Below are 17,915 nucleotides of genomic sequence, written 5' to 3'. Positions count from 1 at the left end.
TTAATCCTCACCCAAGGATACATTTATCAACTTTAGAGAGAAAGGAAGGGAGAGAGAGAGCATGAGAGAGAAACATTGATGTGAGGGAGAATCATCAATTGGTTGTCTCCTGTATGCGCCCTGACCAGGGATCAAACCCTCAACCTAGGTATGTGCGCTGACTGGGAATCGAACTAGCAACCTTCCAGTGTATGGAAGGATGCTCCAACCAACTGAGCCACCTGGCCAGGGCTAAAAACATTATTTTTAATGGATGTTTTTATTCTAATAAATGGACCATAATTTATGTATGTACGTCACTATTGTTGGATACTTAGTGCTATACAAATTTTGCTTTAATAAATAATGCTATCACATAAGTTTTTGAGCATAAATCTTTGCCTACATTTTAGATTTTTTTAAAATATATTTTATTGATTTTTTACAGAGAGGAAGGGAGAGGGATAGAGAGTTAGAAACATCAATGAGAGAGAAACATCAATCAGCTGCCTCCTACACACCCCCTGCTGGGGATGTGCCCGCAACCAATGTACATGCCCTTGACCGGAATCGAACCTGGGACCCTTCAGTCCACAGGCTGATGCTCTATCCACTGAGCCAAACCGGTTTCGGCTAGATTTTTTTCTTTAAAATTAGTACCAAGAATTATAATTGCTTGGTTAAAGGGTATACATATTTTAAAGATTTTTTATACATATTGCCAAATTCCTTTCAAAAAAGTTATGAGTTTACATTTTTATGAGCAGTCCATAGCTCATGTGGATAAATTGTTTGTCTTTAGTATATTTTTATTGATTTCAGAGAGGAAGGGAGAGGGAGAGATAGAAACATGAATGATGAGAGAGAATCATTGATCAGCTAGCCTCCTGCATGCCCCCTACTGGGGATCAAGTCCGCAACCCGGGCATGTGCTCTTGACTGGACTTGAACCCGGGACCCTTCAGTCTGCAGGCCAACACTCTATCCACTGAGCCAGACCAGCTAGGGCTGTTATTTTTTAAAAATAGCTAATTAGATAGGTAAAATGTTTTATAAAATTAATTATTAATGATTTCATATGAAATTAGCCATTCATATTTTCCTCTAGTGAATGATTGTGTCTCCTTTGTCCATTTAGTTACTGGAGTCTTTTTTTTTTTTAATTTATTGATTTGAGAAAGAGAAAGAAATGTCCACCTGTTGCTCCATCTATCCATGCATTCATTGGTTGATTCTTGTATGTGCTCTGACCGGAGATTGAACCAGCAACCTCGGCATATCAGGACAATGTTCTAACCAACTGAGCTACAGAGCCAGGACTAGCTCTTGGAATCTAAAGTTACCCAGGCATTCATGTACTTTTAGTTGACCATGAACTCAAGATACTCCAGAGATTGGATTCTAAACTCAATCCTATGGGAAAGCCATTTAAGATATTCCATCCTAGGTAGATAAAGTTGAGCATGTTTCAGATTTTTTATTTCATAGAGTCAGGGAAAACTTGGAGCAAATTACTACATAGTCTTTCCTATATGTGTGTGATTTTTTTTTAAATGGTAAAACATACACTGAGTGGCCAGATTATTATGATCTCTGAACGCATAATAATCTGGCCACTTAGTGTATATCCTATATAATAAAAGGCTAATATGCAAATTGTCCCCTCGACCAGGAGTTCGACCAGCAGGCAGGCCGGCCAACTGCCCATGTCTCCTCCCCCTGGCCAGACTGGCCAGACCCCACCCCCATGCACGAATTCATGCACCGGGCCTCTAATACACACACACACACACACACACACACACACACACACACACACACACTGAGTGGCCAGATTATTATGCGTTCACAGATCATAATAATCTGGCCACTCAGTGTATATAACATATAATTTACCATTTTAACAATTTTTAAGTATACAATCCAGTGGCATTAAGTACATTCACAATGTTCTGCAACCATCACCACTATTCATTTCCAGAATTTTCTCATCATTCGGAACAGAAGCTCTGGCCTTGACTGGGTAGTTCACTTGATTGGAGTGTTGTCCCTATATACCAAGGTTGTAGGTTTGATCTCTAGTAAGGGCACATAAAAGAATCAGCCAATGAATGCATAAATAAGTGGAACAACAAATCATTGTCTCTCTCTCTCTCTCTCAGGTCAATAAATTAAAACACACACACATACACTCACAAAAATACAGAAGTTTCTGTTGTTGGGTTATAGATATATATATCTATACATACATATATACATACACACACACACATATATGTAGTATATTCATATACCTTATCTGATATATGATTTGCAAATATCTTCTCCCATTTTGTGGGTTGCTTTTTCATTTTTTGACAATATTCTTTTGTTTTCACAAATTTCTACTGGATTTTATTTATTTTAATTTTTTATTTTTCAATTACAGTTTACATTCAATATTATTCTGTATTAGTTTCAGGCATACAGCATAGTGGTCAATTATATATTCCACAAAGTAGTCTTCCCAATACTTCAAGTAAGATTTAAATTTTAATGAAGTTTAGTTTATCCAGTTTTAAAAGAAAAATGTCTGCTTTTGGGTCATATCCAAGAAATCATTGCCAAATCCAATGTCGTGAAGCTTTCCCCCTATGTTTTCTTCTAAGAATTTTATAGTTTTAGCTCTTTTAGTTTAGATCTTTGATTCACTTTGAGTTAATTTTTTATATGTTGTAAGTGTCCTGGATAATTTATAATATTGTCAATGTACTTGGCAGGACAATGGAAACTTGGTGGAAAGTGAAATGAAGTATCTGGGCAGTCCCATCACTATAGTTCCAAAATTGGGTAAAAATCTAAAACTAGGAAAAGACCAGGCAGAGGAGATTTCAGATGAATTGATGGAGTTTTCCCTGGAAGATCAAGAAGAGGCCAAGGTAAGTGCTCTCTGATGGTATCTTTGCATTTTCATTCCTTCATTCTTTTTTTTTTTTAATATAATTCTTTATTGATTTCAGAGAGGAAGGGAGAAGGAGAGAGAGAGATAGAAACATCAATGATGAGAGAGAATCATTGATCGGCTGCCTCCTGCACACCCCCCACTGGGGATTGAGCCCACAACCCAGGCATGTGCCCTTGGCTGGAATCGAACCTGGGACCCTTCAGTCCACAGGCCGATGCTCTATCCACTGAGCCAAGCCGGCCAGGGCTCATTCTTTCATTCTTAAGTGAACAGTACTGCCTACCTAATATGTTGTGGTCACTGTACTAAGTGGTAGGTCTGCAGAGATGGAGAAGACATGGTCTCTATATTCTAATGGCACCTGACTGATATGGTATCAGGTCACTATGGGACTCTTCTCAACTGCTGAGTGAGAAGTTCTAGTTATTACTTTGACTAGATTACCATCAGTGTAGTCTGGCGTAAGTGATAATGGTAATGGATGGAATATACCTATTAATTCATTCACTTAATGTTGGGGATACAATGCTGACCACAATAACCCAAAAAGCCTACATTCTAGTCCAGAGGAAACAGACAAGTAAACAAATAACATTATAATATGACAGATCATAAAAATACCATGGTAAAAAAGCAGGGTAAGGAGAATAGGGATATCTGGATTGGGGTGGCAGAGATTGGGAATTGATAAGTTGCATAGATTAGAGAGGAAGACCTCTCTGACAGTGACATTTCAATGACATCTGAAGCGGTGGGGGCCAGACAAACAGATATCAGGAAGAATGAATTCTTCAGGCAAAAGGTAAAGCAAGTGCAGTGCTCCTGAGGTGGGAGTGTGCTTGGCATATTCATGGAACAGCAAGTAGGCCATGGCTGGAGCAAAGTGAGAAAGTGCAGAATGGCAGATGAAGGCAGAGAGCAGGCAACAGAAAGATCATGTCGAGTCCTGTCAGCCATTGTAAAGACTACAAAAACTGACTCAGATGGAAGCATCTTGTCTGCTCCTGCAGTATATCTTCACTCTGTCCTGTATTATCAATTTCCTCCTCTCTCCTAGATTAATGGTCCCCCCGCCCTCCCGCCCTCTCTCTTGTATCAGGACTCCTTTACAATCTTTATATTCTTTCAATTTTATTTTTTATTGGGTTCAGGTGTTACAATCTTAAAATTCTTGAGAACCTCTTGCCTTGTACCCTTACAGGAAAAGCATCCAGTTTTTTTCCCCATTGATTTTGATGTTAACTATAGATTTGTTTTTGTTTTTTTGAGAGGAGAGAGAAAGAGAAGAACATTGATTTGTTGTTCCACTTATTTATGTTTTCATTGGTTGATTCTTTTTTTTCGTTCTTAAGTTGAGACATTTTATATATTTATTTATTTTAATTCTCACCCAAGGACATGCTTAAAGAGAGAGAGAGGTCAATGTGAGAAACATTGATAGGTTGCTTTCTGTATGTGCCCCAACCAGGGATCAAACCTGAGCCACTCCAGCCAGGCCATTGTTTGATTCTTGTACGTGCCCTGACTGGGGATCAAATCTGCAATCTTGTCATATTGGGATGAAGCTCTAACCAACTGAGCTACCTGGTCAGGATAGCTATAGATTTCTTGAGATAACCACTTATGGGGTTGAGGAAAGTTCCCTTCTGTTCCTAGTTTGCTGAGAGATTTTAGGAGGCACAGATACTAGATTTTGTTAAATACTTTGCATCTCTTAAGATAGTCATACTAGAGGCCTGATGCACAAAATTCATGCAAGAGTAGGCCCTCCTTCCCTGGCTGCCGGCACTGGCTTCCCCCTGGCACCTGGGACCTGGGCTTCCCTCCGGTGGACAGCAGGCACCCAGGACCTGGGCTTCCCTTGCAGCCCCGGCTTCCTCCCGAAGGTCTTGCAGTCTAATTAGCATTTTGCGCTTTTATTATTATAGCTGGGCCTTAGCCAGTTTGGCTTAGTGGATAGAGCGTTGGCCTATCTAACTGAAGGGTCCCGGGTTCCATTCCAGTCAAGGGAGCATACCTTGGTTGCAGGCTCCTCGCCCTCGTCGGGGGCGTGCAGGAGGCAACCAATCAATGTGTATTTCTCACATCTGTGTTTCTCTCTGACTCTCCCACTCCTTTCTCCTCTCTCTAAAAATCAATGGAAAAAATATCTTTGGGTGGGTGAGGAAATAAATAAATAAATGATAATCATATGGCTTTTCTTTTTTAACTTGTTAATATGGTGAATATATTGATTCTTGAATGGTAAAACAACTTTGTATTTCTTTTTTTATTTTTATTTTATTTTATTGATTTATTACAGTGAGGAAGAGAGAGGGATAGAGAGTCAGAAACATCGATGAGAGAGAAACATCGACCAGCTGCCTCTTGCACACCCCCTACTGGGGATATGCCAGCAACCAAGGTACATGCCCTTGACCGGAATCGAACCCGGGACCTTTCAGTCCACAGGCCGACGCTCTATCCACTGAGCCAAACCGGTTTTAGCACAAATTTGTATTTCTGTGGTAACCTTATTTTGTCAGGGTATATTCTTTTTATATAATTTTTTACATTTGATTTGCTAAACTTTTGTTGAGAATTTTTGTGTTTGTTTTATAAAATTTATTTATTGATTTTTAGAGAGAGAGGAAGGGGGAGAGATAGACAGACAGACATATAGTGATTTGTCATTCCATTCAATTTATGCATTCATTCATAGGTTGATTCCTACATGTGTCCTTATCAGGGACTGAACCCTGGCATATAGGGGCGATGCTCTAAGCAACTGAGCTACCCTGCCAGGGCAGAGAGTACTGATCTTTAGGGTGTTTTTTTAAAAAAATGTTTTTATTGATATTTAGAGGGAGAGAGAGAGAAACATCATTGATGAGAGAGAAACATTGATCAACTGCTTCCTGCACGCCCCCCACTGAGGATGGAGCCTGCAACCCTGGGCATGTGCCCTGACCAGGCATGGAACCTGGAAAAAGCATGATTCATGGGGTTGATGCTCAACCAACTGAGCCACACTGTCCAGGGCTGATCTTTATTTAGTGTTTTGTTTTCCTTGGAATGTCTTTGGTATTGGTATTAGTGTAATGATATCATCATTTGGAAAGAATTATCTTTTTAAATTTTCTGGAAGAGTTTGTGTAGAATTGGTTTTTCTTTATTTAAAAATATATATATATTAGGCACAATTCACCAGTGAAGCCATCTGGACCTGGGTTCTTCTTTGTGGGAAGTTTTAAAATTACTAATTCAATGTCTTTACTTTTTGTACGTATAGTCCGATTTTCTGTTTTTTTTCTTGAGTTAGTTTCAATAGTTTTTGTCTTTAGGAATTTGACCATTTAATCTAAGTTTTCTCATTTATTGGTATATCATAGTATTCTCTTATGGTCTTATTATTTCTATAATGCCCTCTTTTCATTTCTGATTTTAGTAATTTGAGTCTTCTCTCTTTTTTTCTTTGTCAGTCTAGACCAGCTGACTTTTGGTTCTGTTGTTTTTCTATTCTCTATTACATTGTGGTCTAATCTGTTTTATTTCTTCCTTCTACTTGCTTTAGATTTAGTTTCTTCTTTGGTGGAAGGTTAGCTTATTGACTTGAGGTCTTCTTGTCTTTTTAATATATTTTTATTGATTTCAGAGAGGAAGGGAGAGGGGAAAGAGGTAGAAACACTAATAATGAGAGAGAATCATTGATTGGTTGCCTCCTGCACTCCCCCTTACGGGGGATGGAGACCGCAACCTGGGCATGTGCCCTTGACCAGAATTGAACCCAGGACCCTTTAGTCTGCAGGCCAACGCTCTATCCACTGAGCCAAACTGGCTAGGTCGAGGTCTTCTTTATTATAGGCATTGACAGCTATATATTTTCATCTAATCACTGCTTTAGCTGCATACTGTAAGTTTTGGTAGGCTGTGTCTTCGTTTTCATTTATCTTAAAGTATTATTTAATTTCTACTGTTTTCTTTGTTGATCCACTGATTATTTAGTAGTTTGTTGTTTAATTTCCACATATTTGTGAATTTTCCAGATTTTTTTCTGTTTTTAATTGCTAATTATTCCACTGTAGTCAGAGAACATATTTTGTATGATTTCAATTTTTTGAAACGTATTGAGGCTTATTTTATGACCTGGCATATGGTCTATCCTGGAGAATGTTCCATGCATATTTGAGAAGAATGTATATTCTTTTGTTGTTGGGTCCAGTGTTTTATCGATGTCTATTAGGTCTAGTTGATTTATAGTATTGCTTCAATTAGTTTTTGTGCTAATAATGCCATACTAAGTGTGACCATCCTTGGTCTTGCCATTCTCACCTGGGCCTTTCCATTTGTAGTTCCTTCAGCCTGGAACATTGATCCCATAGGCAACACATAATTTTCTCACTCATTTCAGTCTCATTTTTCCACATATGTCACCTTGTCAGAAAGGCCTTTCCTGACTAACTTTCCAACCCTAATATTTTTTTATATATTTATTCTTCTTTATTTTTTACTTAAAGCATTTATCACTACTTACAAACATAGAGTATATTTATTTGTCTGTCTCTTCTACTCTCTTACTCACTGTTATGTCACCTAGTAGGCCCTCTAAAATTGTTAAGCAGGTATGTGAAGATCTGGAAGTAAGAGCAGAGGTCTTGACTGGTGATAGAAATTTGAAAGTCATCAGCATAAAGGAGAAATTTAAAAGTATGGGTTAAAAAAAAACACCTATGGCAAGAGTGAAGAGATAAAAAAGGATGAGTATCTAGCCCTGATGAATCTAACATCTATTAGAGATTTAATAGGCTAGGACCATGGTCAGCAAACTGCGGCTCACGAACCCCATGCGGCTCTTTGGCCCCTTGAGTGTGGCGCTTCCACAAAATACCACGGCCTGTGCAAGTCTATTTTGAAGAAGTGGCGTTAGAAGAAGTTTAAGTTTAAAGAATTTGGCTCTCAAAAGAAATTTCAATCGTTGTACTGTTGATATTTGGCTCTGTTGACTAGTGAGTTTGCCGACCACTGCGCTAGGAGGCCCAACAAAGAAGACTGAGAAGGAGTAACAGAGAAGTAGAAGCATCACAGTTCTTTTAGTATAAGGGTCCCCAAATTATAACTAAATTAAAAAACTAGGACATTTTGTCATTGAAGCCAAGGAAGAAGGGATTAGCAACTCAGTGGAAGCCTCTGTGAGGTTCAGAAAGACATATGGCTAAAGAAGTGACTATTGGATGTGGGAACATGAAGATGGTTGATGACGTTGACAAGAGCACCAGGTTGGTGCAGACAGTAGTGGGCCTATGTGTATTGAGTGCATAGGCCATGAGGAAATGGTGATGCCTTCTCAGTTTATAAAAATCCCTTCCTTTAAAAAAAAACAACAACTAAATATATTTGGCTATTTTATAACATAAGTATATGATAGTGAAGAAAGTGCAAATAAACAAAAAGAAGCTGTTGCCAATGTCCATAGATAATCACTGTTAACACTTATTTTTTTAAAATATATTTTATTGATTTTTTACAGAGAGGAAGAGAGAGGGATAGAGAGTTAGAAACATCGATGAGAGAGAAACATCGATCAGCTGCCTCCTGCACGCCCCCTACTGGAGATGTGCCCGCAACCAAGGTACATGCCCTTGACTGGAATCGAACCCGGGACCCTTGAGTCTGCAGGCCGACGCTCTATCCACTGAGCCAAACCAGTTAGGGCAACACTTAATGTTCTTCCAGGTACTTTCCTATGCAATAATTTTTCTTTTATTGAAGTAGTATTACAAAGTATTTTTTGAACCTTTTTAATGATATCATGAACTTATTTTTATGTCAATGAAATTAATCTACAATATTTTATTGCATAATAGTAATCTATAATATCTGGTGCATGATTTATTTAACCAAGACCCTGTTATTGAGCATTTAATATATTGGTAATTTTTTCTATCCATCCTTATAGTAAAGTTTTAAAAAATATATATTTTATTGATTTTTTACAGAGAGAAAGGGAGAGGGATAGAGAGTTAGAAACATCAATGAGAGAGAAACATCAATCAGCCACCTCCTGCACACCTCCCACTGGGGAAGTGCCCGCAACCAAGGTACATGCCCTTGACCGAAATCGAACCTGGGACCCTTCAGTTCGCAGGCCGATGCTCTATCCACTGAGCCAAACCGGTTAGGGCTATAGTCAAGTATTTTGTGCATATCTTTATTTCTTTAGGAAAACAGGTGGACTTATTAGAACAGAGGGTATGCAATTTTTTAATGATTCTCTACTTCTCCCATCCCCTGCTTTTTAAACTTTTAACATGAGAATTGAGGGTGTGGGAATCTTGTCGTTTTCAGGGTTTAGGTCTAAAGAAGACAGTCTCTCTCTGTGACATTAATGCCACTCAGATGCTGGAGGCAGCTTCTAACCAGGGGTACCTGACTGGTGATTTCTCCAAGGTGAGTGTGGGTACACCCTTTCTATATTTGAGTCATTTGGGGTCTGAATCTTTCTTTCTCTGCTTGAAGAGGACACTAGGTATGGTTTAAAAAAAAAAGAAAAGGTGCATGCTATCCTGGACATTTGAAGGCTATTCGTTTTATTACCTTTTCTTTAGCTTAATAAAACATTTCTCTTTTTGTCCTGTAGGCTACTCTTTTTAAAAAAAACATTTTTAAAATTGATTTCAGAGAGGAAGGGGAGAGAGAGAGAGAGAGAGAGAAACATCAATGATGAGAATCATTGATCAGCCGCCTCCTGCATGCCCCATAAGGAGGATTGAGCCCGAAACCCGGGCATGTGCTCTGACCAGAAATGGAACCATAAACTCCTAGTTCACAGGTCAATGCTCAACCACTGAACCACGCACAGGCTAATTGATTTTTAGAATTCCCAAACAGAAAAATGTCAAACCATTTTTAAAAATCTTAGAGGCATTTTTTCTCATATTTGTTTCTACGTAGCAAATTAGTTGCTTGTAAAAGGTTGTTCCTTTTTTTTTTATTTATTCTAGTTTTGTGATTTTTGTTTTTGTTTTTATTCCTCCCCCCCCCCCCCCCCCCCCCCCCCCCCCCCCCCCCCCCCCCGCTGCTAAGAAAAACCATGGTACAGGATGTTTGTTAGGCTTTGAGCAGATAGATCACTAGTGAATTTTCTCTCTTTAAAAAAATAAAATAAATTGATTGATTTTTAGAGAAAAAGAGGAAGGGGGGAGGAGAGAAACATTGATTTGTTGCTCCCCTTATATGTTTATTCATTGACTGCTTCTTGTATGTGCCCTGACTGAGGATTGAACCCCAAACCTTGGCATATGGGAATGATGCTCTCTCTAACCAACTCAGCTACCCATCTAGGAGGGCACTTGTGAATTCTCTTGATACAAAGAATGAATTCACATCTGAAATAATATGAAAATCATAGTATGCTAATGACATTGGTTGAAATTAGTTTTTTTCCTCCTTTTTAGTTACTAAATTAGTCTTGTTTTTTATAAATTTTTCTTTTTTATTGAATTTATTGGGGTGACATTGGTTAGTAAAATTATGTAGGTTTTAGATGTACAATTCCATAATACATTGTCTGAATATTATATTGTGTGGTCGTCACCCCAAGTCAAGTCCCCGTCCATCACCCTTTATCCTCCCTTTAGCCTCTTCTACCTCCCCCTACCCACCCTTCCCTCTGGTAATCACCATACTATTGTCTGTTGTCTATGTCTATGTCTATGTCTATGAGGTTGTTGTTGTTGTTTTGATTACTCCCTTCACCTTTTCACCCAGTTCCCCCACCCTCTTCCTTCTGACAGCTGTCAGTTTGTTCTCTGTATCTATGAGTTTGTTTCTATTTTGTTAGTTTATTTGTTCATTAGTTTGCACACATAAGTTAAATCATAAGATATTTGTCTTTCTCTGGACTGGCTTATTTCACTTAGCATAATGCTCTAAAAGTATGGCCTGGCCAGCATAATACTCTAAAAGTATGGCCTGGCCGGCATGGCTTAGTGGTTGAGCGTCGACCTATGTAACCAGGAAGTCACAATTCAATTCCTGTTCAGGACACATGCCAGAGTTGTGGGCTCGATTCCCAATATGGGACATACAGGAGGCAGCCGATCAGTGATTCTCTCTCGCTATTGATGTTTCTATCTCTCCCTCTCACTTTCTGTCTGAAATCAATAAAAATACATTGAAAAAACATATAAATTAAGGGATGGAACAAGATATTCATGCAAATGGAAATGGAAAAAAAAAACCTGGGATAAGCAATACTTATACTAACAAAATGAACTTTAAAACAAAGTTATAGTAAGAAACAAAGAAGGACACTACCTAATTATAAAGGGAGCAATCCAACAAGAGGGTATAACCCTTGTAAACATTTATGCACCCAACATAGGAATACCTAAATAATCTTGATGGACATAAAAGGAGAGATTGACAGTAGTACAGTCATAATAGGGGATTTTAACACCCCATTGACATCAATGGATAGATCTTCCAGACAGAAAATCAACAATGAAACAGCAGTCTACTCCAAATCTTATCAACCAGAGTGTAAGTGCTTTTAACATCTTGGTGTATATCCCTCCAGACTTTAAAAAAAAAAATTATTTCAGGGAGAAAGGGAGAGGGAGAGAGAGAGATAGAAACATCAATGTTGAGAGAGAATCATATCTGTTGGGGTTCTTTTTCCTCATTTATTAAATCAGGAACATTTTTTCATGTCAGTAAAGAGTTCTGCTTTAGCCCTAGCTGGTTTGGCTCAGTGGATAGAGCGTCGGCCTGCAGACTGAAGGGTCCCAGGTTTGATTCTGGTCAAGGGCACATGATCCCCAGTAGGGGGTGTGCAGGAGGCAGCAGATCAATGATTCTCATCATTGATGTTTCTATCTCTCTCTCCCTCTCCCTTCCTCTCTGAAATCAATTTAAGAAAAAGTTCCACTTCATCTTTTTTAACAGTACAGTATTTTATTCTTATTTTGGCTACCCATAATTTCTTGATAAATCCCTTATTCTAAAATATTTTATAGTTTTTCTTTGTGAAGTATACCAGGATGGACATAGTTGTAGCTACATCTAAAACTTTTTTTTTTTTTTAAATCATGGGGAAGGGGAGGGATTGTTCATTTTATTTTATTGATTTTTTACAGAGAGGAAGAGAGAGGGATAGAGAGTTAGAAACATCGATGAGAGAGAAACATCGATCAGCTGCCTCTTGCACACCCCCTACTGGGGATGTGCCCGCAACCAAGGTACATGCCCTTGACCGGAATCGAACCTGGGACCCCTCAGTCCGCAGGCCGATGCTCTATCCACTGAGCCTAACCGATTTCGGCTACATCTAAAACTTTATACACATTCTTAATTAGTTTCTTTGATAGAAATAGAACTGCTGCTGCAGTTTTTAGAAATTGAATGCACATTATAGAGACCATTGGTGGAGTATTTTTTGTTTTTTTAAGGCATCTGGGGTTTAAAGTTCATTTGGAAAGAAGGACAATAGCCCTAGCTGGTTTGGCTCAGTGGATAGAGCATTGGCCTGCAGACTGAAGGGTCCTGGGTTCGATTCCGGTCAAGGGACATGCCTGGGTTGTGGGCTCAATCCCTGGTGTGGGGTGTGCAGGAGGCAACTGACCAGTGATTCTCATCGTTGATGTTTCTGTCTCTTCCTCTCTGAAATCAATAAAAAATATATTTTTTTAAAAAGAAAGAAGGACAATATATGTGTGTTTTTTCTCAAATTTGGTTATAGAAAAATTGCTGTTATTTCATCTCTTTGGTATTTCTAGATATGTGCACTGCCAACCGTGTCAGGGCGACACCAAGATCTGAAGTACATCAGCCCAGAAACAGTAAGCAGATTTCTGGAGATGGTAACTGGTTACATAAGCTACCATCTGGTCTGTTCTGTCCCTAAAATCCCCACTTCCGATTGTATTTCTTTCACTGACTGTGTTCACAGATTCCTTATTCAGCTGAAGCTGTGTTAAAGAACTTACTTTTATCTCATTCTTCTGTCATCTTCATTTTTAATTAAATGAGTGATATGTAATTTTTATGAAAGGAAAAAATGAAAGAAGGCAAGAAAGGAAAATTAAAGAAAAGAAAAAAGAAAAGGCAAAAACCCCAAAAGGAAAAAAGGAAAAACCACTTCATTTGAGTGATCTTACATCCTGGTTTACATGTTACAATTTCATTTATGCCTACTAGTGCAGTAATTATTAACACTGTTCTTTCACTCTAAAAAGTGTCCCAGTGCCTGGCCAGTGTGGCTCAGTGGTTGAGCATCAACCTCTGAACCAAGAAGTCAGGATTCAATTCCTGGTCAGGGCATATGCCCAGGTTGCAGGCTTGATCTCTAGTGGGGGATGTGCAGGAGGCAGCGAATCAATAATTCTCTCTCATCATTGATGTTTCTATCTCTCCCTCTCCCTACCTCTCTAAAATCAATAAAAATACGTTTTAAATAAATAAATAGTGTCCCAGTTTGTGCAATTATTATCTGGTCACTCTACCCATAATCTTCCCACCAGAGACAACCACTAGTAATATTTTTCTGTGGCCTTTCAGATTTTATTCTGGCATATTGTTTATAATAATAGGATCATGATAAACTAGTACTGTTACAATTAGCTTAGTAAGACATTGTAAGCATCTTTCTATATCAATAAAAACATTGCCCTAGCTGGTTTGGCTCAGTGGATAGAGTGTTGGCCTGCAGAGTGAAGGGTCCCGGGTTCAATCCCAGCTAAGGGCACATTCCTGAGTTGCAGGCTTGATCCCCAGTAGGGGGCGTTCAGTAGGCAGCCAATCAATGATTCTCTCATCACTGATGTTTTCTCTCTCTCTCTCCCTCTCCTTTCCTCTCTGAATTCAATAAAAATACATTTTTAAAAAAAAAATTGATTGACCTATATTATCTTTTAATGGTTATATAATATTCTGTTACACTGACGTGTAATTTAATCAAACCTCTATTATTTTTTAAATTATTTTTTTTAGAGAGAGTAGAAGGGAGAGGCAGAGACAGAGAGAAACATCAGTGTGAGAGACACACATTGATTGGTTGCCTCCCGCATTCACCCTGAATGGGGCCTTGACCAGAATCAAACCCAGACCCTTCAGTTTGTAGGCTGACATTATCCACTGAACCAAACTGGCCAGGGCATCAAACCCCTATTATTGAATATTTATTTGTAATATTTTGATAACTTAATACTGAGATGAATATTATTGTGCGACATATTAAGGTACTTTTCTGTTAGAAAAGAAATTGCTGAGTCAAAGTGTAATTACATTTATTTTTTAAATTTTTTTTTTTTTAATTGAATTCAGAGAGGAAAGGAGAGAGATAGACAGAAACATCAATGATGAGAGAATCATTGATTGGCTGCCTCTTGCATGCCCCCTTACTGGGGATTGAGCCCACAACCAGGACATGTGTCCTTGGCTAGAATCGAACCCGGGACCCTTCATTCGGCAGGCCGATGCTCTATCCATTGAGCCAAACCAGCTAGGGCTACACTTATTTTTATATGTATTGACAGTGTGAGTGTCCACATGGGGTAGGCCAGGTGATGGAAATGATGAACTAATTTATACTTCTACAACTTAAGTGTCTTCTGGGTGTCAAACTTTTCTTCTATATTCTTTTCTAAAAGGCTTGCTTTCTTCCTTTATGTTGGAAGGTGGGGAACCATTTCCTATCTCTTGCAAAATCTGGATCTCTAGCTGCTACCTGTACCACTGCAGAAGTCTGTGTGTGTCTTCTGAAAGACTGATTCCAGCCATGCCTGCCTCAAGAATAGTAGCTTCAATATGGTTTTCCCAGTATCCTGGCATTACCAGCTATTTTGGTTCTCTAAAAAGGCCACTTTCTATTCCATTTTATGTGGGGTGGGGCTGAACCATTGCCACATTTCAAAATAGGGGAACTTTTGGAGGCTAGGCATACAGTGGAATCCTGAGTGACTAAAGGGAGTGTAAGTCAGAAACTGTGAAACTGTCTCTTTTTTCCTTCAGAGTGACAGTGAGCAGGGTATTCAATCATAGTTTCTGTGCAGGTGGCTGCCTTACTGTTGGGGAAATTCCAGGGTCTGATTGAAAAGTTTTATATCATCGATTGCCGCTATCCATATGAGTACCTCGGAGGACACATCCAGGTGAGGTTACATTTGGGATATTAGCAGGGAAAGGGTTGGAGATAGCTCTTTTTGAGAAGAGTCTGTGGGCAAAGGGTTCTGTGAACTCTAGAACCAGGGCAGACATACATTTGGAGCACATAAAGCTGTAAGTCTTCACTGCTATTCTAATTCTGTATACTTTGAGCAATTTACTTTCCCCTTCCCTCCTAGACCAGTGGTCGGCAAACTCATTAGTCAACAGAGCCAAGTATCAACAGTACGACGATTGAAATTTCTTTTGAGAGCCAAATTCTTTAAACTTAAACTTCTTCTAACGCCACTTCTTCAAAATAGACTCACCCAGGCCGTGGTATTTTGTGGAAGAGCCACACTCAAGAGGCCAAAGAGCTGCGTGTGGCTCGCGAGCCACCGTTTGCCGACCACTGTCCTGGACCAATCTCCCTCTTTTCTGTAGGAGCCAAGGGCTCTTACATGGAAATAAAAACATTCATCCAAGGACTGAGAGGCACTTTACAAACATTTTACTGCTCATAGACAGTTCTCACATTGATACTATACTTAAGGCAGTTTAGTTCTATGAGCATTTATTGAGTAACGACTACATACCAAGCTCTATGCCAGGCCCTGGGGGTAGATACAGAGATACAGTTAGGTCTCTTTGAGAGTGCTTATGGTCTAGCCTTCCTGGCCCAAATTTCCCAAGGTAGTATGGTATCCCAAGTATTTCTAAGTGTTGGTTTTACTGTCCACAGGCCCTTGAGGAAATACTTGTTAAAATTTTTCTACAGGGCGCCTTAAACTTGTTCAGTCAGGAGGAACTGTGTAACTTCTTTCTGAAGATGCCTATTGTCCCTTTGGATACCCAGAAAAGAATAATCATCGTGTTCCACTGTGAATTCTCCTCAGAGAGGGGCCCCCGAATGTGAGTATCTACACGAGGTAGGCCAGGTGATAGAAATTGAACTTGAGTTGGGACTTAAGGGATCCTTCCCAGATTGAATGAATGAATGCTCTCTCCTGTGGTTTGAAGAATGATAGGGAGGTGAAGAAGGGGGTTCCTACAATTCAAAAGTTTGGAGCTGTGAAAGAAAAAGGATTGGGAATTAGGCACTAGTGGAGGAAAAGAGAAAGAATGGTGCTACTTAGATCTTGTTTTGCAAAGAAAATGAGATCTGGAAGTCCTTATGGAGTTAGCAATAGTCTATTCTTTCTCCCCCTCCCCATTGAGTGGCCCATGGAATCCTGACCTTACTTCTTTTCACCTCACCCATCTCTGTGTTTTCTTTAAAGGTGCCGCTCTCTGAGAGAAGAGGACAGGGCCCTGAACCAGTATCCTGCATTGTACTACCCAGAGCTGTATATCCTCAAAGGGGGCTACAGAGACTTCTTTCCAGACTATACGGTAAAGGATGGAACATGTGGGCCAATGAGGGAGCCTAGACTTGGGGAAGCCAACTTTAGGGTGCAACTCCACAGGCATGCAAGGCCCTCCAAGAAAAAATTGCTGATCCTTCTTAGCTACTACCATCAGCTTCTCTATTATTCTTGGGTAGGCGTAATAATAGATGATCCCTTACTTTGTCCCTGACTTTTCTTTCAGGTGCTATGTGAACCACAGAGCTACTGCCCTATGCATCACCAGGACCATAAGGCAGAATTACTGAGATGTCGAAGCCAGAGCAAAGCATGGGAAGGGAAGCGGCAGCTGCAGGAGCAGATTGCCTTATTGGTGAAGGATGTGAACCTACGATAATAGATCAGCTGCTGGCTCCTTAGGAGTCACCAAAAGATAATCATCTAGAAAACCTGGGCAGAAAGAGGTCAACAGGCTGCCAAACTGATGCAGTCCTAATCTTGGGAATTGGTTAGGTTTCAGTAGAGTTGCTGGCTGGTGGAGCTGACTCTATAAGCTGTAGACTTGGGTTGTATTGAGATGTGTGTTGCTTCAGGGAGTGTTTGCATTCTCTTTCTAACTATAAGCCAGCCAGCTAGCTCTTTTACTCCCTGAGCTTCCGGCTATGCAAGAGAGTTGCCCACCTTCTTTCCCTGTATTTTCCTTCTTTGTTTCCCCTTCTCACTTTTTATTAAGTGGAAAAATAAACTTTGTAGAATGAGAGATGTGATTGTGGTCTCAAATTCAGTTAAGACCACAGTGCTTTTCTCAAGATCAGCTAGTTGATAGAGCGTCGGCCTGCGGACTGAAGGTTCCCGGGTTCGATTCTGGCCAAGGGCACATGCCTGGGTTGTGGGCTCGATCCCCAGTGGGGGGGTGTGCAGGAGGCAGCCAATCAGTGATTCTCATCGTTGATGTTTCTATCTCTCTATCCCTCTCCCTCTCTAAAATCAATAAAATAAAATAAAAAAGAAAAATATTCTCAGGTAAGGTTTAACAAAACAAAAAGATTAAAAAACAAAAAAAGTTTAGACCTTGGACCATCACTATCATCTGAACTTATTTAAAATACAAATTTTCAGGTCCCATTCCAGACTTAGTAAATCAGAACCTCTGAGTTAGGGCCCAGAAACCTGAGTTTTAAAAATCTCCCTTGTAGGTGATTCTGATGGTCACCAAAGCTTGAGATCCACTGCTGTGGAATTAAAATCCTTCTGTGCATTCTTTAGCAATATTCCAGGCTTTCCTTTCCCGAAGACAATTTCCTGGTATGAGTTACACTAAAGTGTTTCCTAGACTCGGCCCTCTGGTATCTAGGCTTAGAAAATCAGATGAGTGGCATTCTCTATAGCAAGTGATAGGTTCAGTTTGGCTCAAAAGGTTCCTTGTCTATAGTCTCAATGGAGTTTACGCTTTTTCCATTTCCCAAACTCTTTTCTCCACTCCATTTCACAGCTCAAAAATACAAATGTAGATTTAATGTGGTTGG

At 39.6% G+C, this 17,915-nt stretch overlaps 1 protein-coding gene across 7 annotated transcripts in view; it reads left to right on the top strand.

Moving 5' to 3' along the window:
* The window catches only part of CDC25C (cell division cycle 25C), a 33,564-nt gene extending 16,415 nt beyond the window's left edge, over nt 1-17,149 (top strand). For 6 of the 7 annotated variants that reach the window (XM_054717891.1, XM_054717889.1, XM_054717890.1 and 3 more), the window contains 7 exons: nt 2,739-2,897; nt 9,248-9,349; nt 12,679-12,741; nt 14,953-15,051; nt 15,822-15,955; nt 16,324-16,435; nt 16,634-17,149. In XM_054717891.1, coding sequence (XP_054573866.1) covers nt 2,739-2,897; nt 9,248-9,349; nt 12,679-12,741; nt 14,953-15,051; nt 15,822-15,955; nt 16,324-16,435; nt 16,634-16,786 — 822 coding nt within the window. In that variant the 3' untranslated portion in view covers nt 16,787-17,149. The remainder of the gene's footprint in view (nt 1-2,738; nt 2,898-9,247; nt 9,350-12,678; nt 12,742-14,952; nt 15,052-15,821; nt 15,956-16,323; nt 16,436-16,633) is intronic. The other variant, XM_054717892.1, reaches the window with a different exon arrangement.
* Nucleotides 17,150-17,915: the final 766 nt, after the last annotated feature.

The sequence above is a fragment of the Eptesicus fuscus genome, chromosome 6 (genome assembly GCF_027574615.1).
Source record: "Eptesicus fuscus isolate TK198812 chromosome 6, DD_ASM_mEF_20220401, whole genome shotgun sequence".
Classification (NCBI taxonomy): Eukaryota; Metazoa; Chordata; class Mammalia; order Chiroptera; family Vespertilionidae; genus Eptesicus; species Eptesicus fuscus.
The sequence above is the reverse complement of the archived record's forward strand: the minus strand, read 5'-3'. Positions and strand labels throughout refer to the sequence as shown.